Source organism: Microcebus murinus, chromosome 14 (genome assembly GCF_040939455.1).
Source record: "Microcebus murinus isolate Inina chromosome 14, M.murinus_Inina_mat1.0, whole genome shotgun sequence".
Classification (NCBI taxonomy): Eukaryota; Metazoa; Chordata; class Mammalia; order Primates; family Cheirogaleidae; genus Microcebus; species Microcebus murinus.
The window spans coordinates 72,000,344-72,018,109 of record NC_134117.1 but is presented as its reverse complement, the minus strand read 5'-3'; the positions used below and the strand labels follow the sequence as shown (position 1 = coordinate 72,018,109).

General features: G+C 47.3%; 1 protein-coding gene across 1 annotated transcript in view; it reads right to left on the bottom strand.

Moving 5' to 3' along the window:
• LOC142860985 (FERM and PDZ domain-containing protein 2-like) overlaps positions 1 to 17,766 on the bottom strand; it is a 77,965-nt gene that overhangs the window by 32,188 nt on the left and 28,011 nt on the right. Inside the window, exons 13-15 of the mRNA XM_076009663.1 lie at positions 14,830 to 15,015; positions 10,266 to 10,422; positions 4,110 to 4,320 (exon numbers count right to left, since the gene is read on the bottom strand). Coding sequence (XP_075865778.1) covers positions 4,110 to 4,320; positions 10,266 to 10,422; positions 14,830 to 15,015 — 554 coding nt within the window. The remainder of the gene's footprint in view (positions 1 to 4,109; positions 4,321 to 10,265; positions 10,423 to 14,829; positions 15,016 to 17,766) is intronic.

The following is a 17,766-nucleotide window of genomic DNA, read 5'->3' as shown; positions in this document are numbered from 1 at the left end:
CAGCAAAGCGGAAAATGAGAAGGAAGAATAGCTGCAAAGCTGTGGGTGCTCAGAGCCCTGGGAAAGGTGGCTCTCAGCTGCAAGCCCAGCCAAACACCTGAGCAGGTTTCACTGCCCTTGGTCACCCAGGCTGTCCCCACACTCAGGGGACCCACACCCGCCCCTTTGCTGCAGGTGGCTGGCCCCTAGCAAGGGATGCTGGCCTGGGCGGTTTCCCATGGACCCTGCCCTGTATCCCTGGAGCTGAGACACCAGGAGCTCTCAGCACGGAGCCTGCACTGTTCAGAGGGGCCGGAGCCAGCAGGGGAGAGGTTTGGTGGGGAGGTGGGGCGGAGCATGGAGCAGCTCCTTGGAGGTGAGGGATGGCGCCTCCTTCTGCCTTTGCTCCTGTTCGTGCTGTGCGGTGCAGCAAGATCAACCCAAGTGGACAGAAACCCACGGGCAAGGTGCCAAGGGTAACAGGGTGAGTCAGGCGTGGGCCCCGCCCCCAGGAGCGCCCAGCCTGCCGCGGATGTGGGTAGAGGCCTTTCCTGCCTGGTGAAGCTGACCCGGGTCCCCAGGGAGCGGCACAGGCACAGTGCTGGGGCTCAGGGGAAGCAGGAATCCCAGCAGTCCAGGAGGAGCTGAGAGGGGCTGTGTGGACGAGGGGGCATTTGGGGTGGGCCTTTGGAGGGAACAAAGGGCTTTTCTGTGCCCGGGTTTCCACGGCCCACGTGATCTGGGCTGCACATGCAAAAATCCCAATTACTACCAATTGTCAAAGGACGACTTGTGTGTGATCCCATTCACATGAGGTCCCTAGAGTAGTCACATTCACAGACAGAAAGGACAATGGTGGCTTCCAGGGACTGCAGGGAGGGGAATGGGGAGCTAGTGTTCAGTGGGCACAGAACTTTGGTTCATCCCAGAAGATGAAAAGAGTTCTGGGGACGGACTTCGGGGATGACAGCACAACAATGTGCATGGACTGCATGCCACTGAGCTGGGCGCTGTGGAAGGCTGTTCTTGGGAGCTCAGTGATTGATAAGATAGATGGATGAAAGATGTGGGTGTCGGGTAGAGGGGCACAGGAGCTGCCCTAAATGAAGCCGTGGTATGGAGGTGCCACCGTTTGCCTGGGGCAGTCAGGAAAGTCCTCAGAGAAGCAGTGAGGCGACACAGGTGGCCGACTTCTAGGTGCGGGAGGGTGGGCAGGAGGTAAACCTCAGGGGTGCCACCCACAGCATCTCTGTTCTCAGGGGTGCTGAGCAAACAGCTGCTCACGAATGGCGCCAGTGGTGGGCCTCACCTCCTCAGGGCCAGAGGCAGCAGGCAGGCCCGCCTTCCCGTCCTGGCCTCGGCTGGCCACGTGCCCCAGGCTCCAGGCCCACAGCTTGGCCGGCTCTTTCCCACACAGACCCAGCACTAGGCCCTTTCTGCCAGCCTGTGGGCACAGCGGGGTGGGGACACCTTGCCCAGGGCTGGCGCAGCACAGTAAGTGCCCAGTTTATTTCTCAAGCACAACTAACAGGGCCTCTGCTCCGGCCATTGCTCCGCTCCCTCTCGCGGAGCCCAGAGCCCCCGGTCAGTCGAGCCCTGGCGTCCGCCAGGCACGGTGGCTCACACCTGCGATCCCCGCACTTTGGGAGGCCAGCGGTGGAGGCTCACTGGAGACCAGCAGCTGAAGTCCTGATGTCATGTCCCCACACGGGCCTCCCTTGTCCCCCACTTGGGAATTCTCTCGTGTCTGCCCTGCCTCCCACTTTTCTGAGCTCCTGCCGGCGGGGAGCACAGCGCCGGGGCGCTCGCCACACACCTGGCCACGCTCAGCTTCTATGACTCGAGTTCACTCCTACAGCCGCCCGGGGATGGGTATTGCTATAATCATCACTGGAAGAATGAGGAAACTGAGGCTCAGCATGTTAAATAACTTGCTCAAGACCACACAGCACCAGCCAGCTGAGCAGGTGTTGGTGACGGACTTCCGTGACATTGAGATTGCCCTGGACCCTGTCTGAAGGGGCCCTCCGCGAGTCATCCTGCCCCGAGTAGACAGGCTGTCTTCTCCGTGACAGAGATCGACTGTGCCCGAGGGACACTGTCACAGCTCCCCACGACTTCGACCACAGCAGAGGGATGCACTCCACGCGAGCGCCAGCTCAGCTGTGCTGACGGGGTCCTGTCTTCAGTGTGGTCCTCCTTCTTCCCCAGAGCTTCCTGTACACCGAGGGAGCCCCGCCCGCTACTCCACCGTGCTCCAAGCGTGGGGGAGTCAACGCCAACCTCCCACGTGCAACCTTCAACCAGAGGGGGCGGGGCTGGCACAAAGCTCCCGCCCTCCTGCCCTCCCGGCAGGGCGCTCGGTGGCCTCTGGCACTTCCCTGTGGAACTGAGACTCCACCCTGTCCTGTTCACTGCTTCCTCAGCTCGCTCTCTTGCTCACTGCTTTTTCCTGCTATCACTTCCGCCTGTGCCCGGCTCATTGTCTCAAACTGTGCGTTTTTAGGGGGATGGGGTCCTCCAGATGGCCAAGGACTAAAAAAGGAAAGCTCCAAGGGTTCCATTTCACTCAAGGCTTACTAGTAACTCTGAAGTGAGTCAAAAAGGGTTGTGAAAATTTGGCGTTTGTAAACTGAACTTAGAGCAGTGCCAGAGTTTATGGAGGACTCCAATCCAGCTTTCTGCCAGGAAGGCCAGCTGCCGTGCAGCGCTACAGCGCCCCGTGAGCGGGGCCACGGCAGGTCGCTGGACGTTCCACTGTCCTCAGGAAGGATGCCTCGCGGCAACACTTCTCAAGGTGGCCTTCAGTCAGTCACGGTTTATAAAGTGCTACAAGGTACCGTTAGTTTAGGGGTCAGATGAAAGATGCCCACAAATTCTTCAAAACTCTAAAATCAAGAGGTGGTGTCTATTTCTGCTCCCTGTAAATCTGTGCTGACCTCCAGCTACTAGCCAAGAGCATGGCTGAAGTGGCCCGCACTGGCTTCAGGCCCAGGCTGTGAGAGCAGAGCCGCCCGGCAGGGCCTTGCTGGGGACCCCACTGGACAGGCCTGAGACTGCACGGGGGGAGGGGCGGTGAGCATCGCATCCCAACCATCGCGCCAGGGGCTGGCATGTGAGTGAAGCCGTCCTGGCCCCTCCAGACGAGCCCAGCGCTGCTGAGTGCCATGCCGCAGCCAACTCCCCACGCGCAGGAGAACCCCCAGGTAAGTCCCGCCTGAACTGCTAACACACAAAATTGTGAAATTGAATTTAAAAAATGTTGTTGTTTTAAAACACTGTGCTTTGGGGTAGTTTGTCGCAGCAATAAAGGCTCGAAACAGTTTTCTTGGCCATTTTTATGTTTGTAGTGCATGGTGATGCCCATTCGCATTGACAGAATTTGGGGCAATAATTTTCTAAGAACTATTTGGTATAGATATAGATATAACTTTCAGGTCGAACGAGTCATCCATACCCTCCTGCTGAAGCAGGTGTATAACTCATCCCCAAAACAGCTCCTACGGCAACCTTCCTTGGTCATGTGCTGCCTGTGTAGCTGTGCTATTTATATAACTTGCAGTATAATGTAACCCAAGTTCTAGGCTATTTTTAAATCTATGATCCATTTTTTATCATGTAAAGTTGCATTTATAAGTTCATTATTTCACATACAAATTTAAATTACGAGCAACCTATCAGTCAATAGAGAAGGTAGGGTAGTGTGGAGGTTAGGATCCAGGGCCAGCTGCATGGGTTCAATCCTAGCCCCTCAGTTTCCTCTCCTGTCAAGTGGGGGGGGGGAGCAACAGAAATACCTCACAGAGTTGTGAGCATTTTAGCTGATGTGGCTCATAATGAGGCTGAACAGGCTTATTGCAACTTGTTTGTTTTGTCCTCTTCAATTTCATATTATCACCTAGTTCTTTCTCCACCAAAAGATGGGAGCAGCATAGTAGGAGGCACAAGATGTTTGCCCTATAGTGTTTAGCATAGACTTGGCCTTCCATAAATCTTGGTGGAATTGGTTGACAGTTACTCAAGGAATGTATACTTTCTTTAGACATCTAACAACTTCTTTAGGTACACACTGCTCCAGAATGCCAAGAACATGGTGGTTTGGGCCCGGAGAACAAATGCATCAAACCCACCTGGCTCCCGGGCCTTCCTCCGCAAGCTCCTTGCTGGCTTCCACGTGGAAGTTATCCAGGGATGTGCTCAGCAGGCCTCCCGCAGCGCCCTGCAGCCCGGGTGCAAACAACTCGTTTTCTGAGCTTGACAATCTCTGCATCCAAGTGAGAGTCTTGCACTGGGCCTGGTGTGCAGGACTCAAATGGGCCATTTGCACAAACTTATCATGGTCTGAATTTGGGGAGAAAAAATAAACACACACACAGGGATGATGCTGGACCCGCTGCTCCTGTGCTGGTGACACCTCCCAGCCCCAGGCTCCCCCTTTCGTTTCCTGCACTTGGAGGCCTGCTATTTTGCCTCTTGCTTTGTTGTTTGCCTGGAATCCAAGCAAGTGTTCTTAATAGCATTTGCTAATGAAAGAAACCTCAGAAACAGAGTAAGGAAGAAACAAGGTGCTTCCTGGGCTCTTGGAGCCAAGCAGCCTGTTCCAACTGGGGAGAGCAAGACCTCAGGCTACAGCCGAGCCCAGCAGCCTATAACTTAGCAGTCCCATCTCCTTCTGCTTCCTGCCTTTACAGGTCTGTCCTCCAAATGCTCTGGTAACAAATGGGTCTTCAAATCACCTGGCTCCCAGGATGAGGCTCCGGCCGGTGGAGTATAATCTTTAATCTATATACAGCTTCATTTGCCCTGGTAGTAATATTTAATGTAGGATCCTATTTCCTGAAACCTAACTGCGTATCAGATGTTTCAAGCCCCCAGCTTTGACATGCCCCCTTCTCCCTTCATGCAGAAAGGTTTAATAAATGACTCTAATGAAGTCCTGAACTTGAGGCCATGGATGTGAGTTACTCCCCACTTCACTATTCATATTGTTCATTTAAAAAATTGGAATTCAATAAATAGATCCTTTAAGTTAATTAGGCTTTACACAAAGCCAAGTTAGTATTCTGAAAAAGGAAAATGATGACTATATTCTGGCCATCTGCTCCTTGCTAAAATCAAGAAGGAAAGAATGGTCAGACACATGGTGCTGTGTGGCTCTTGTTTTCTCGGGGGGTGTGCGCGTGCACACATGCACATGTGCGTTGAAGTGCCTCCACTTCAAGGGTGTCTGTGCCGTTTGTGTCTTCAAGCAGAACCCATCTCTTCCCTACAGTGGTGTCTGATTCATTGCCAGGGCTGTGCCCACTGAAAAAGCTAGTCTTTAAAAAATACTTTTTGAGAATTTTCAGCATGCAGGAGGCATTATGGTACTGTCACTCACATACAGTAGGCAAGAAAGAATGGAGGAATATAAGGAACTGGAATATGACCTGTGGCTTTTGCACAAACGGCACAGTATCTTACTGCAAAGACTTGTTCAGAAACAGCAACAGCGGTAACATCAACACCAACAACTAGTATTTGCTGAGTGCTTATTATGTGCCAGGCACAGTAGGAGGCACATTATCTACATTGTCTCATCTCATCCTCACAAGAATCCTATGGGGTAGATGTTATTGCACCCATTGTATAGATGAGGAAATGTGTGGCTAAGAGAGTTGATAATTTGCTCATGGTCCCAAGGCTAGTGAGTGGCGGAGCAGAACTCATACTCAAATCTGCTGACTCTACAGTCCACGCTGGAAGACGGGGGAGCCGAGGGCACAAAGACAGCAGCAGAGGAGACTGTGGGAATGGCCAGCTTTCTGTTCACCAGGGCCCAAAGGCACAGTGACCTTAGACAAAACCATGATGGCAATTAATACCCACAGGGGGATATTGTAGGCAGAGACGGAAGAGCAAGATCTCAGGCAGAGAGGTTAGCAGGTTTGAAACAAGGCTGTACAGAGATTGGGGTCACAGGAAGGCGCTGTCCCTTAGGGGCAGGACTCACAGAAGGCAGCAGAGGAGTGAGCGCCCCAAGGGTCTGCAGGAAGCTGGAGAGCATCCGGGCACTGAGGAGGATGCTCAGCGGACAGGACAGGGCCTCACGGTGAGGTCCGGAATCCAGACCCAGAAGTCAAGCACCTGGCGCCACAGACCTGATGAGCACGCAGCAGTGGGCGGGGGCGGGGTGCTGGTGCCGTCACTTGGTCGCCTTCGTTGGGTTGGTGGGTGGGCGAACAGGGGAGGGAGGGAAGGTGGAAGAGCCAAGAGTTGACAGCCTTTCAAGAATGGACGAGCGGGTTGTCAAGAATGTCCCAAAGCCACTGACAAACCAAGGAGAGTGGATGGGTCCTGTTCCCTGGCCATGGGTGACTCACAGCATAACCAGTAGCACCAGGGAAACAGCTGACAAATGTCTAAATCCATCTGAATGTCGAGAGCCGGAGTCCAGCTCAGTTACAGAGTCTCAGGGGCACGGGGTAGGGAACATCCTGGAGCCCCCAGGCCTCCAATGGGAAAGGGCTGACCCTCACTCTGCTGGGCTGACAGAGCCTGCCTGATTTAGTCCCGAAATTATGCACTTGTAAAAGCTCAGTGATTTGTCTTTCTCCCCAGGGAACCAAATATAACTACAAAGTAATATGTTTGCTGAGACAATTCACAGAAGAATGACTAAGAAACATTTGGAAAATGTTCAACTTCTCAACAATCAAAGAACTGCAAAATAAAGCAACAGTGAGAAATCATTTTTACCTATCAAATGGACAAGGGTAAACATGGTTGTATCTATTCTGGCAAGGGTGCGTCACACAGGCAGGCCGATACCGGACACGAAAGTGGCACAGGGAGACAGCAACAGCCTTTAAAATGCCGTGGCTCTTGTACCCTATGATGACACTTCTGAGTTCTAGCTTAAAGAAGTGACACAGGATACAGAAAAATATTACTTCCAATGGTGTTCATAACAATATCATTTGTTGAAAAGCAAACTAAATATTTGAAAGGGGGAAGGGCTAAGTAAAAGATTGTATTTCCACACAAATCCCCCGTCCATTGATCCGCAAAGCATGTGCTGGTCGCCGCGCGTGGCACGCCTCTGCTCCGCGCTGAGGCTGTGATGGCAGCCCGTCCTGACGGAGCTCCCGGCCCCTACACACTGGGGCACAAGTCCCCACAGATGGAAGTGGCAGAATATTGCAGGGAGAAGACAGAGATCTGCACAGAAGAGGGAGCGGTCAACTCCGTCTGGGGGCAGCCAACCAGGAAAGCCTTCACGAAGGGAGTTGTCCTTAAAACATATTCGTAGCGAATCAGGCTTATCTTGGTGGTCTGAGCCTGAGAGGGTTAGGAACCTGTCGCAGGCAGGGCCATGCGGAGCCCAAAGGCCCTGGAATCTGAGCCTTCCTGGTGTGTTGAGCAGCCTGCAGTGTGGCCAGAGAGCCGAGGGAAGGAGCCAGGAGTTGGGGCAAGAAAGAAGTCAGGGTTGGGGCCAGATGGGCGAGAGTCTGAAGTGCCATCCTAAGAAGTTTGTCCCTGCAGGCAGCAGAGAGCCACTGGCAAGTTTTCAGTATGGAAGAACATAATTGGATTGGTCCTTTCGAAAGGGCACCCTGAAGGCTGAGAGAAGGATGATGAACCAGACATGAGTCCAGGCAGGAAGTCCACTTGAGAGTGTTTGGTGAGAGGTGGGGTGGGAAGAGAGGGTGCAGGTGCAGGCCCTCCCCGTTTTCTGCAGGGAGAGAGGGTGGCTCCATCTGAACAAGACAAAGATCAAGTCTTGGAGGGAGTTGCGTGGGAGGAAGAGACCAGCTGTGCATGTGCTGAGCTTGGAGTCTGCGTGGGGCCCTCCGGTGGTGTTGCATGCAGTCATTGACAATGGGGTCTGCAGAGAGAGTTCCTCATGTGAAAACATTTTTAGCTTTTTAAAAATTTATATTTATTCATTTTTTTAGACACAGGGTCTTGCTCCATTGGCCAGGCTAGAAGACATTTTTTTAAGGCAAGCGAAAATTGTCTAAACTAATCCTTTTAATGCAAATAAATGTTAGGTTCCTGAAAACTGCTAAGATGATAGAATTTGTGGTTTGAGGAAACAGTCTATTATTAGCAAAATAGGCCTGGAAGGATTAATTTCACAAGTAAGCTCTTGGAGTCTTTATAAATATCTTACAGTCACTGAAATCCTGGCAATAAAACAACACTGATGGTGTTTCATACACTGTTCTCAGCAATAGCATGTAAGTCAGATATAATTATTTAATAATTACATTTGTCATCTGCGGCTTCCTGGAAACATACATCCTGAACCACCACCATGTGGTTTCAACGAAGTGTTTATGTGTTTATTTGGTTCTGCTGCAAATAATATGCTACCTTTACCTTCTGTGTTTGGGTCTGAATCTGAAAGCTCAGCAATTTTGTTTTCCAGCCGATCCTGACTCCTGGCCCAGTGCTCAGGACCCAGTGGCACGGCTCCCGTGGACTGGCTTGCACCGGACAACCACTGTCACTGCTCTCACACTGAGCACGGAACGCCGGAGGTCGCTCTGCAAACGACACACACTGTCCCCCTGGAGCGCAACACACACCGGGAGACGGCCTGTGTGTTCAGATGTGCACACTAAGGTCCAGAAAGGGGAGGCGAGTTGCCCAAGTCACGCAGCAAGTCAGTGGCACTCCCTAGTCTATGGGACTCCACGGACCGTGTTCCACGCCAGCCCTGCTGGAACTTCATGTGCATCCAAATCTCCTGGGTTCTTTTTAAAAAGCAGAGTCCTATTTAATAGGACTGGAGTGGGCCTGAGAGGCTCCGTCCTTAGCGAGCTCTCGGGTGATGTGTAAGCCGCAGGTCTAGGGGCCAGGCTCTGAATGAAGGGTGAAAACCACGATAGTAGATTGTTCCCTTTTGTAACCAAAGAAGAAATAGTGCTTAGACATCAAGAGCAACTGTGAAAAAAGCCAGCACTTGGAGCCAAGTCTCTCTAGCACTCAAGCCCATGCTCTGGCTAATTATGAAACCCATAGTGCAGGCACTGGGCCCCGAGAGCCACAGGCTCAGATCTGAGCCCCACCGCCCAGCAGCTGGCACAGCACTAAACTCTCCCAGTGTCAGCCTGTGCCTCCCAGTACTGCTGGTTCCTGCCTCATGGGGCTGCTTGACAACTGTAATTTCAGAAAACAGTATATTATGAGTGTAAATGAGAAAATTTATGTAAGTATTTAGCATAATGCCAGGGAAATGTAGCAATAACCATAGTAAACAGTTCCATAGCACTTCCTAAATGCTCAATAAATATTAACTACTCTTATGTGATGTGTGACCACATTTTGACCAATAGTCTCTCTCTTAATTATATCAATAATGCACGTTCATTGTTGAAAGTGTAATAAATACTGAAAAATATAAAACAGAGGAAATGATCATGCCTGCATGCCTAACTCACAAAAGTAACAAGTAATGTAATATTTTGGTGCAGCTCATTTCTGTATTCTTCCTTCCCTGTTTTGTAACATGTTAATATTAACCAAATTAGTGTCATGTGTCTATACCTGTGCTAGCCAATACACTATGCACACATGGTCATTTAAATTTAAATATAAATTAATGAGAATTAAATAACATTAAAGATCTAATTCCTCAGTTCTTCTTTCCACCTTTCAAGCGCTCAAAAGGTACATGCTAGTAGCGACTCCCACGTTAACAGTACAGATATTTCTACCATTGAAGAAAGCCCCGTCAGGCAGTGCTAGATATGGTCTCACCACTCGCTTTTCCTCCCCTGGCACTGTGTCATGTATGGTCTCACCATCATCACTCTCCAAAATCTGACTTTACTGTCTAAATTATATAGATGTGCTGTGGTTCATTTAACTAGTCTTGTATTTTTGGATACTTAAATTGTTTCCAAATGGTCACTGTTATAAATGATGCCCAGTGGACATCCACGGACATCAACGTTTGTGCACTTCTCTATTGATTACCTTCGGATAAATTTCCATCTACAAGTAAAATTATGGGGCCAAGAGGACATGAACTTTTTTAAAAGGCTTTTGATATATATTCCCAATTGCACTCAGAAAAGATTGTATAATATCAATTTACCCTCCTAGTGTTATTTATTTTAGCACTTGCCAATCTGAGAAAATAAAATCATATTTCATTTGTGTTGTCATTTCTGTTGTTATTAGGGAGATTTACAACTTTTTAGAGGTTTCTGGATGAATCGTATCTATTTTTCCAAATTATTTTATGAGAGAGCAAACTTGCCGAAGAGTATGTTGAGAACACAGCATCTACTCACCTGTTAAAACCTGGGGGGGCCGCCCAGAGCCCAGCTGTGCGTTAAACCGGTGCTGGGCCGAGCAGAGGCCCAGTAAATATTTGCAGGTCTTGACTGAATCAGCGACAAATGTGTGCTTTTTCCCAGTGACACTGCTTGTGATGGTGAACTTCTTTTGCTGAAGGAAGCAAACACAGATTTAACACATTGATAATCCTCACCCGTCCACTGACCCACAGCTGGCCAGAGAGCAAGCAAACGCTCAGTCCCTCAGCTCAATATCCTAAGTATCCAAAGCTGCAGATGTTCCGACTGTGGCCTGATGTTGTTCTCAGATTAGAGAAAATCCTCGTTTTAATTTTCTCCTTCATTCCTAAATTAAATGTTTATCGGGCAATTGCTGTTTGTCAAAGAATGTGTTGGGTGAAAAGAATATGAATTGAGTCAGGTACGTCGGCCTCAGCAAGGACAGAATATAACCTTCCATGTGCATGATGAAAAGGCCACAAAGTATTCCCCTTGTTTTGTTACATAAATTCAAAGACGTTATAGACAAAATTCCTAGCTATCGGAGTATAGAAAAGATAAAAGTACTTGTGTGTGTCCTAATATTTCTGGCTGTTAGATGCCAGGTTCTGTTGTAAGGGCTGTGTAAGTATAAACTCATTTTGTCTTCATAGCCACTGAATGGGGAAGTTCTATCATTGTCCTTAATCCACAGAGGAGGAAACAGAAGAACAGTCCTCATAATGCCATGGGAAGTGAGGTCACACCACCAAGAAACGCTTCCCTACATGATACCTTCAATGCCACATACAAAGTGACAGTACTTGCCCAGCTTACTGTGCCACACTGGGGAGGATTATCTACATGGGGATATCTATACGGAGCCTCGTGGAAAAAGAATCATAACTTATTGCAATGTCTAATTCTCATAAGAACAATAAAATACAAAGTAATAGAGGTTACAGTAGATACAAATTTATATATAACTTCCAAATAAAATCTCTATTCTAGATATCCTATATATTTTAGTAAGAACCTTGAGCTTGCTCCTATAAAGGTAACATCATAAAAACAGGCTGTATGCCTGAAACTCCCGATCCCCTGTGAGGCTCATCTTTTTAAATTCCTGATAGTCACCATTGCTAAGAAACTCCATTCACACAAGTCAGATATTAGCAAAAGGCACATAACTATTCACTGATTTTCCTCTGAGAAATTCCTTTTTGCCATTAACTTAATTTTATTTATTTACTTATTTATTTATTTTTGGAAACACGGTCTCACTCTGTTGTCCAGGATAGAGTGCTGTGGCATCAGCCTAGCTCACAGCAACCTCAAACTCCTGGGCTCAAGCAATCCTCCTGCCTCAGCCTCCCAAGTAGCTGGGAGTACAAGCATGCGTCACCATCCCTGGCTAATTTTTTCCATATATTTTTATGTGTCCAGCTAGTTTCTTCCTATTTTTAATAGAGACCTGGGTCTTGCTCTTGCTCATGCTGGTCTGGAACTCCTGACCTTGGAGTGATCCTCCCGCCTTAGCCTCCCAGAGTGCTAGGATTACAGGCATGAGCCACTGCACCCAGCCCCATTAACCTAATTTTAGATAATTTGATCATTCTCTAAATACTCCTCTTATTGATGAACATAGTGCTCAGCCTCTCTGTGCTAATGCGGATGGATTCTGAAGCCAACTGAACTGTACTACATTTCATGTTCCTTTAAATAATGTACTTTCTCAAGCATTCATAGGTGCTATTCTACCGGTCTTAATAATCCAATGGACTGTTTTATTCACACTTTTCCAAAGTTGAGTATTTGCTTGAAATCCATATACTTTGTCAGTACACACTGATATGCTTTTATGCAGTCCCCACAATCTTATATAAGCTTATTAGGGTATTACAATTTTTTAGATAAATAAGTCATTTTTTAAGTATGTCTCTGTGCAAAGCTGCATGTTTTATGCATCCTAACAACATTATCAATTAAAAAAACAAATTTCAATCAGCCATGCTGGAAGAAAAACTATATTTCTATTCTCTTTAGAGAAAATATTACAAAAGTATCATTATATCAAAAAATAATCAAAGAGTAGGCCACCAATAATTTGAAAGGAAAAAAGTACTATAGACTTTGAGAGGGAGTTAATAAAATATTGTTTTCTGGCTTTGGTGATATTTGCAATATTGTTCAACTTTTAAAAATTCCTAAGTTTCTGTGATATCTTTTCTCATTCTAAATAAATATCCCTTTCATATGCTAGTTTGTGTTCTTTTTCTTAAAGAGGACCCTACATAACCTGTGTCTGCCTCTGCTTCCATGTATTTCTCTTCAAAAATTTAACTAACCAGTGGTAATAACCAAGAATGGTTACTAACATGGCTAGGTTCATTCTTCTGGAAGGAACATTTTTTGACTGAATAATCCAACATGTCCATGAATCGCCTCCTTTGAAAATGGCGCTTTCTCTAATTCCTTTGCTGGCTCCCTGCAAGCTGGCAGGATGAGCCATCCGTGATTGTTTGAGGCGTTTTGGCTTCAGCTATTAATAAAACAAAATTAAACCCAGCTTCCTGAGCTAATTTTCCTCTTGCCCACAGCTCCCTATTCTGTGCTTGCAGAAGCATAAGGACTTCAAGTCATTTTCTGTGCAAGATGATTGGTTTGCGGCAAGCAGCTGGCGACATTAGTCCAGAGGACTTCTTGGTAAAGACAGTTCCTGCCAAAGAAGTGGATGACCATCAGGGAACGGAAATCCTAACTAAGCAGTGTGCTTAAAGCTACTCAGTTTGTCTTGCAAACCTGATGACTTCTCAGCTTTAATCAAGAAATTAGTCAATTCATTTAATCAAGAAATCCCCTGGCATTGGAGAAAATAAATATCTGTAAAAATTAAACCAATTTATATATAAAGTACTTACTTAAGGGGACTTTAAACTTCATGGCTTCAAAAAATATAATTTTTCTAAATTACTTTTTAGGTTATTTTACAAATGTTTTGAAACAAATTACTCTGAAAATTGTGAATAATTAAATATGCAGTAAATAAGAAGTAATGTAACAGTATTGAATTAAATAGTTAAAATTCTTCAAATAACATTTCAAGTGAATTAAAGTAATTAAAATTCTGAAAAATTCACAAATATAAATATTGTTTTCTAATCTATCATGGGATTAAAGTAAAAATAAGTATATAAATATTGTTGTCATTTAAGTTTGGTCAAAATTATTTGGGAAAAAGCCAGTTTCCTGACAATGTAAAGACCACTTTAATAAACTCAACTAAATTGCACTCAATGATTATTTTTAGATGGAAGCTTTTTCTAAAGACAAATAATAATTTATTATGAAATTCTATCAAGAATTACACTTTGACAATGTGTTAATTTCAAAAGCCAGGATGCAAGAAATGAAAGAAATATTCAGAATATGAATAAAAGCAATTATGCTCTACTTTGGAAATTCTAACATCAGATAATGATAGAAACAGTGATTTAGTTAGAAAAATTTGAAAACCATAAGAGGAAATTAAATAGGGAAAAAAGCAATTTTTCATGGGCCACAGACGAACCTCATGCCTTATAATGAAGTAACACAAACACTGGCCAGAAGACCCACAGGACACGCAGGGACAGTCAGCTACCAGGGTGCCAGTGCCAAAGTGATTATAACTAAATTCAGGAAGCACAAACATGCATGCAAATAGTGTTCAAATAAGATTTCAAATGTTGTATGTCTAACGGAGATTTTCTGTTTTTTAAAAAAAGGCTTTTAGGCCGGGTATGGTAGCTCATGACTGTAATCCTAGCACTTTGAGAGGCAGAGGCGGGAGGATCGATTGAGGCCAGGAGTTTAAGACCAGTCTGAGCAACACAGCAAGACCCTATCTCTATATAAAATAGAAAAATTAGCCAGGTGTGGAGGCATGTGTCTGTAGTCCCAGCTACTCGGGAGGCTGAAGCAAGAGCGTCACTTGAGCCCAGGAATCTGAGGTTTTTCAGTGAGCTATGACGATGCCACAGCACTCTAGCCCCAGCGACAGACAGAGCAAGACCCTGTCTCAAAAAAGAAAGAAAAAAAGGCTTTTAAACTTTCAATGGCTATCACAAGTCTGCAGTCCTCAGTGTCCCATAGCATAATCAGGGATCTCAGCACACTGTGTGCAAAGGGAAAATTAAAACACAAGGAAACGTTTGAAAGCCTTGCAGATTCCAGCCCACGTACAGCGCACTCCTCCTCCCCCACCTCCCACCTCCAACCTTGTTCCCAACCATGAGGGATTCTCCAAATTAACAGAACTTTCCCCAGAAGGAAAATGTAGCCCATTAGCCCCATGGCTGTTCACTGGCGTGAAAGGGGGGTGTCCAGAGCAGGGATGAGGGAGGAAACAGCCCCCTGGGGATCTCGCAAGATCTCTTGGTAGAACTTCTTGCAAACACCCTGCAACGCCTCAGAATGCAGGTCAACTGACAGGCTGGGCGCGGTCAGGAGGAAGTCACATGGCCTATTGCTCCTTTAAAGCGGTGACAGATCAAAGGAAAATGAAGCACAGGTCATTTATCAACTGAGTTACACTCACGTAAGTCGAAATCTTCCTGGTTTCTCTCCACTGAAACCGTAAAGTTGCAATTCTGCTGCTGTTTTTCACTTCGTATACTATGACACCCTTGGCACAGATCCCCAACGCCAGCTCTCCTTCTGGCCTCTTTTTCTCTGGGAATACCCGGTGAACCAGCACACCGTATTCCGGGAGCTGCTGAGTGACCTGGAGCAAGGAGAAGGCCAGCTGAAGCACACTGGTGGATAATCATGGGCCTCAGACCATTCCAGGAAACACACATTGATAGGTGTTCTGAAAAAACTATAAAAGGGTAGGACTGTCAAATAAGTTTAGGAAACATTGAGCTAAACAAATGTCCCTACTACCATACAAAATTTCTCTCCATCTCTGATGTGATAGCACTTTTCTACTTTTTTTACCCAAAGGAATATTTTTCTCACGCAGCACCTAAAACAACACTTAGAACAGAGTTATTACGAAAATGATACAGTGGAATAATAATATTCTGAACAAGTTTTTAGAATTCCGACTCTCGTGGGCCATTTCATGGTAAGGACCTCCTTCCCAGCTGTGCCAGTCACGGCTGCTGCGGTGGTTTCTAGACCAAACCGGCCGTGCTACACGTGCAAAACCTGGGGCCCTGCACAGGGAGTGGCCTTCCCACGCGCCAGCATCGCTGCTGGATCAGCAGGAGGCTGGAACACCTGCAGAGAAAGTGGCCATTCACTTTGGCCTTTCTCACCTCATTGCAATGCCTTGATGGGGTCCCCACAGCCCAGGGTCTTGCCTCGGTTTACCAGGTTAGGAGACTAAATCTTGTCAGGGGCCATGGGTCAATGGGAGCTGGAGACCACATTAGAACAATCAAATTGTTAAGAAACCAGAGTATAAACCGGACACAAGGCTTTCTCGACTGAATGGTAGTCATGTCTCCGTCTTCCCAGGCCGCCTCCCGTCCTCACCAGAAGGCTGATGCACCTGCACCCACAGCAGGGACTCCTTGCTGCAGGCACACGAACCCTCTCAGAAGGGCTTCACTGCTGAGATCTGCCATGCCATTTCTACCCCTCAGCAGCGCCATGTCCTGTGCAATCTTCCCCACCCCCAGGCAGGGTCACAAAAACAGGGACCAATTATGGCTTTTGAGAGCTCCTCTCTCGAGCCGTTCCCTCGTCTCCTGCTGAGGAGCAGTCTCCCGGGCAGGCCGCCGCCGGCAGCCGCTCAGCTCCCCACGAGTCTCCGCGCTCCCGGCCTCCATCACCGCGTCGCTGTCACCGTACAGAACAGCACTCATGCCACACGAGCTGGAGCACCCAGCGGGCAGAGCGGGCAGGGGATTCAGGTCTCACGAAGCACCCCAAGACAATTCCATAAAGTCTTTTTAAAGAATTTGATGTAAAGTTTCTAAAAAAATTGTTTAAGCATTAATAAGCAGTCTTCATTGGAATAAAGGATGCTTTTGCTAGACTGAATTTCACTTTTCAATAGTTTAATATTAGTCTATATTTTTATTTTATTTTTTAATTATACAAAGGGAGATATGATACTTTTCAGTACTTTGGGCCTCAAAATTCTTAAGCTGATAAAGCACCATGTTATGCATTTCCCACGCATTATGCATTGTTACTTAATCTTCGCAGCAGTCATAGAGACACAGGTAGCTCTCTCTTGTCAACGGAGAAAGCAGAAGAACAGAAGGGTTAAGAAATCTGCCAAAGTTCCCACTCTGGAGCCAGGAATGGGAATATGGAAATATGAGCTTGTTTGCTCCTGAGTCTTCACTCTTAATAACTAAACTACTTCATGGACATCCATAAAGTCTGCAAGCATAGGTGAACACACCTAACGCCATCAAGGGCATCGTCAGGCTATTTAAAAGATAAAATAATAATGTCTGCCTCCACTCTTTGTCTGCTAGGGAGTCCTCTAGGGCTGCAGTCCCCGACGCCTGGGACATGACCCCAGAGCTCCGCCGCCCTTCCCCCTGCTCGCCTTTGTCTCCCCATCCCAGGGAAAAGTTGTCTTCCATGAAACTTAGGAACGGGGGTCCGCACAACAGGAAGCGAGGGGCAGGCAAGTGAGTGAAGCTTCAACTGTGTTACACAGCTGCCCCACCGCTCGCATCACCGCCTGAGTCCCGTGCTCCCCACCCTCCACCCCACCCCGGTCCATGGAAAAATTGTCTTCCACGAAATCGGCCCCTGGTGCCAAAAGGGTTGGGGTCCCCACTCTAGGGTGCCTCCCCTCACCCACCCTGCATTGCCATTGCCAGCTTCTCTCGCACAGGGCCGTCCGTCTCCAGGTGCTTAGCCCCCCACTGTGAGGCGCTGCCCTCCCAGCATGGGCGGGTGGCAAAGCTGAGGCTGGAGCCAGGCGCCCCCGCTGCCCCATGCCGCACCCTTGCTGTGCTGAACGCCCTGGAAGCAAGTGGAATGTTATCCCCAGGTACTCATAAAGAGATGCACAGCAATTCATACTCTTTGACCTTATAACTCCACTTCTGAGAATCCATCCTAAGAAAATACACGAAATAATCAAGACAGAGCCTCTCATATATCGCTGTTCAGCACAGACGTGGGGAGCGGGTCGGGGACACCAACTCCTGGGCGCAAATGACTTCGCAAAAGCAGTACTCCCTTGAGATGGGTTATCAGGCAGCCTTTACAAAGATATTTATAAAGCATCTGTACTTATCAGGGAACTGCATTGTTATAATACTAAGTGAGGAAGACTACAGGGTACAACCAGTACGATTTCAATAGCAAAAAAGCTTTTTTAAACGTTTTCATAACCTATATCCCTAGTGAGGTGGGAAAATTGTTCCATGGTTGAGGAAGTTTGGAAGACATTGAGTTTCTGAGATTAATACGCCAGCACAGTTGTGACCCTGCAGACGGAGGGCGGCATTCAGCAGGGTGCGACCGGGACTCCTGCCAGGGCTGCCTCTGGTGCAGG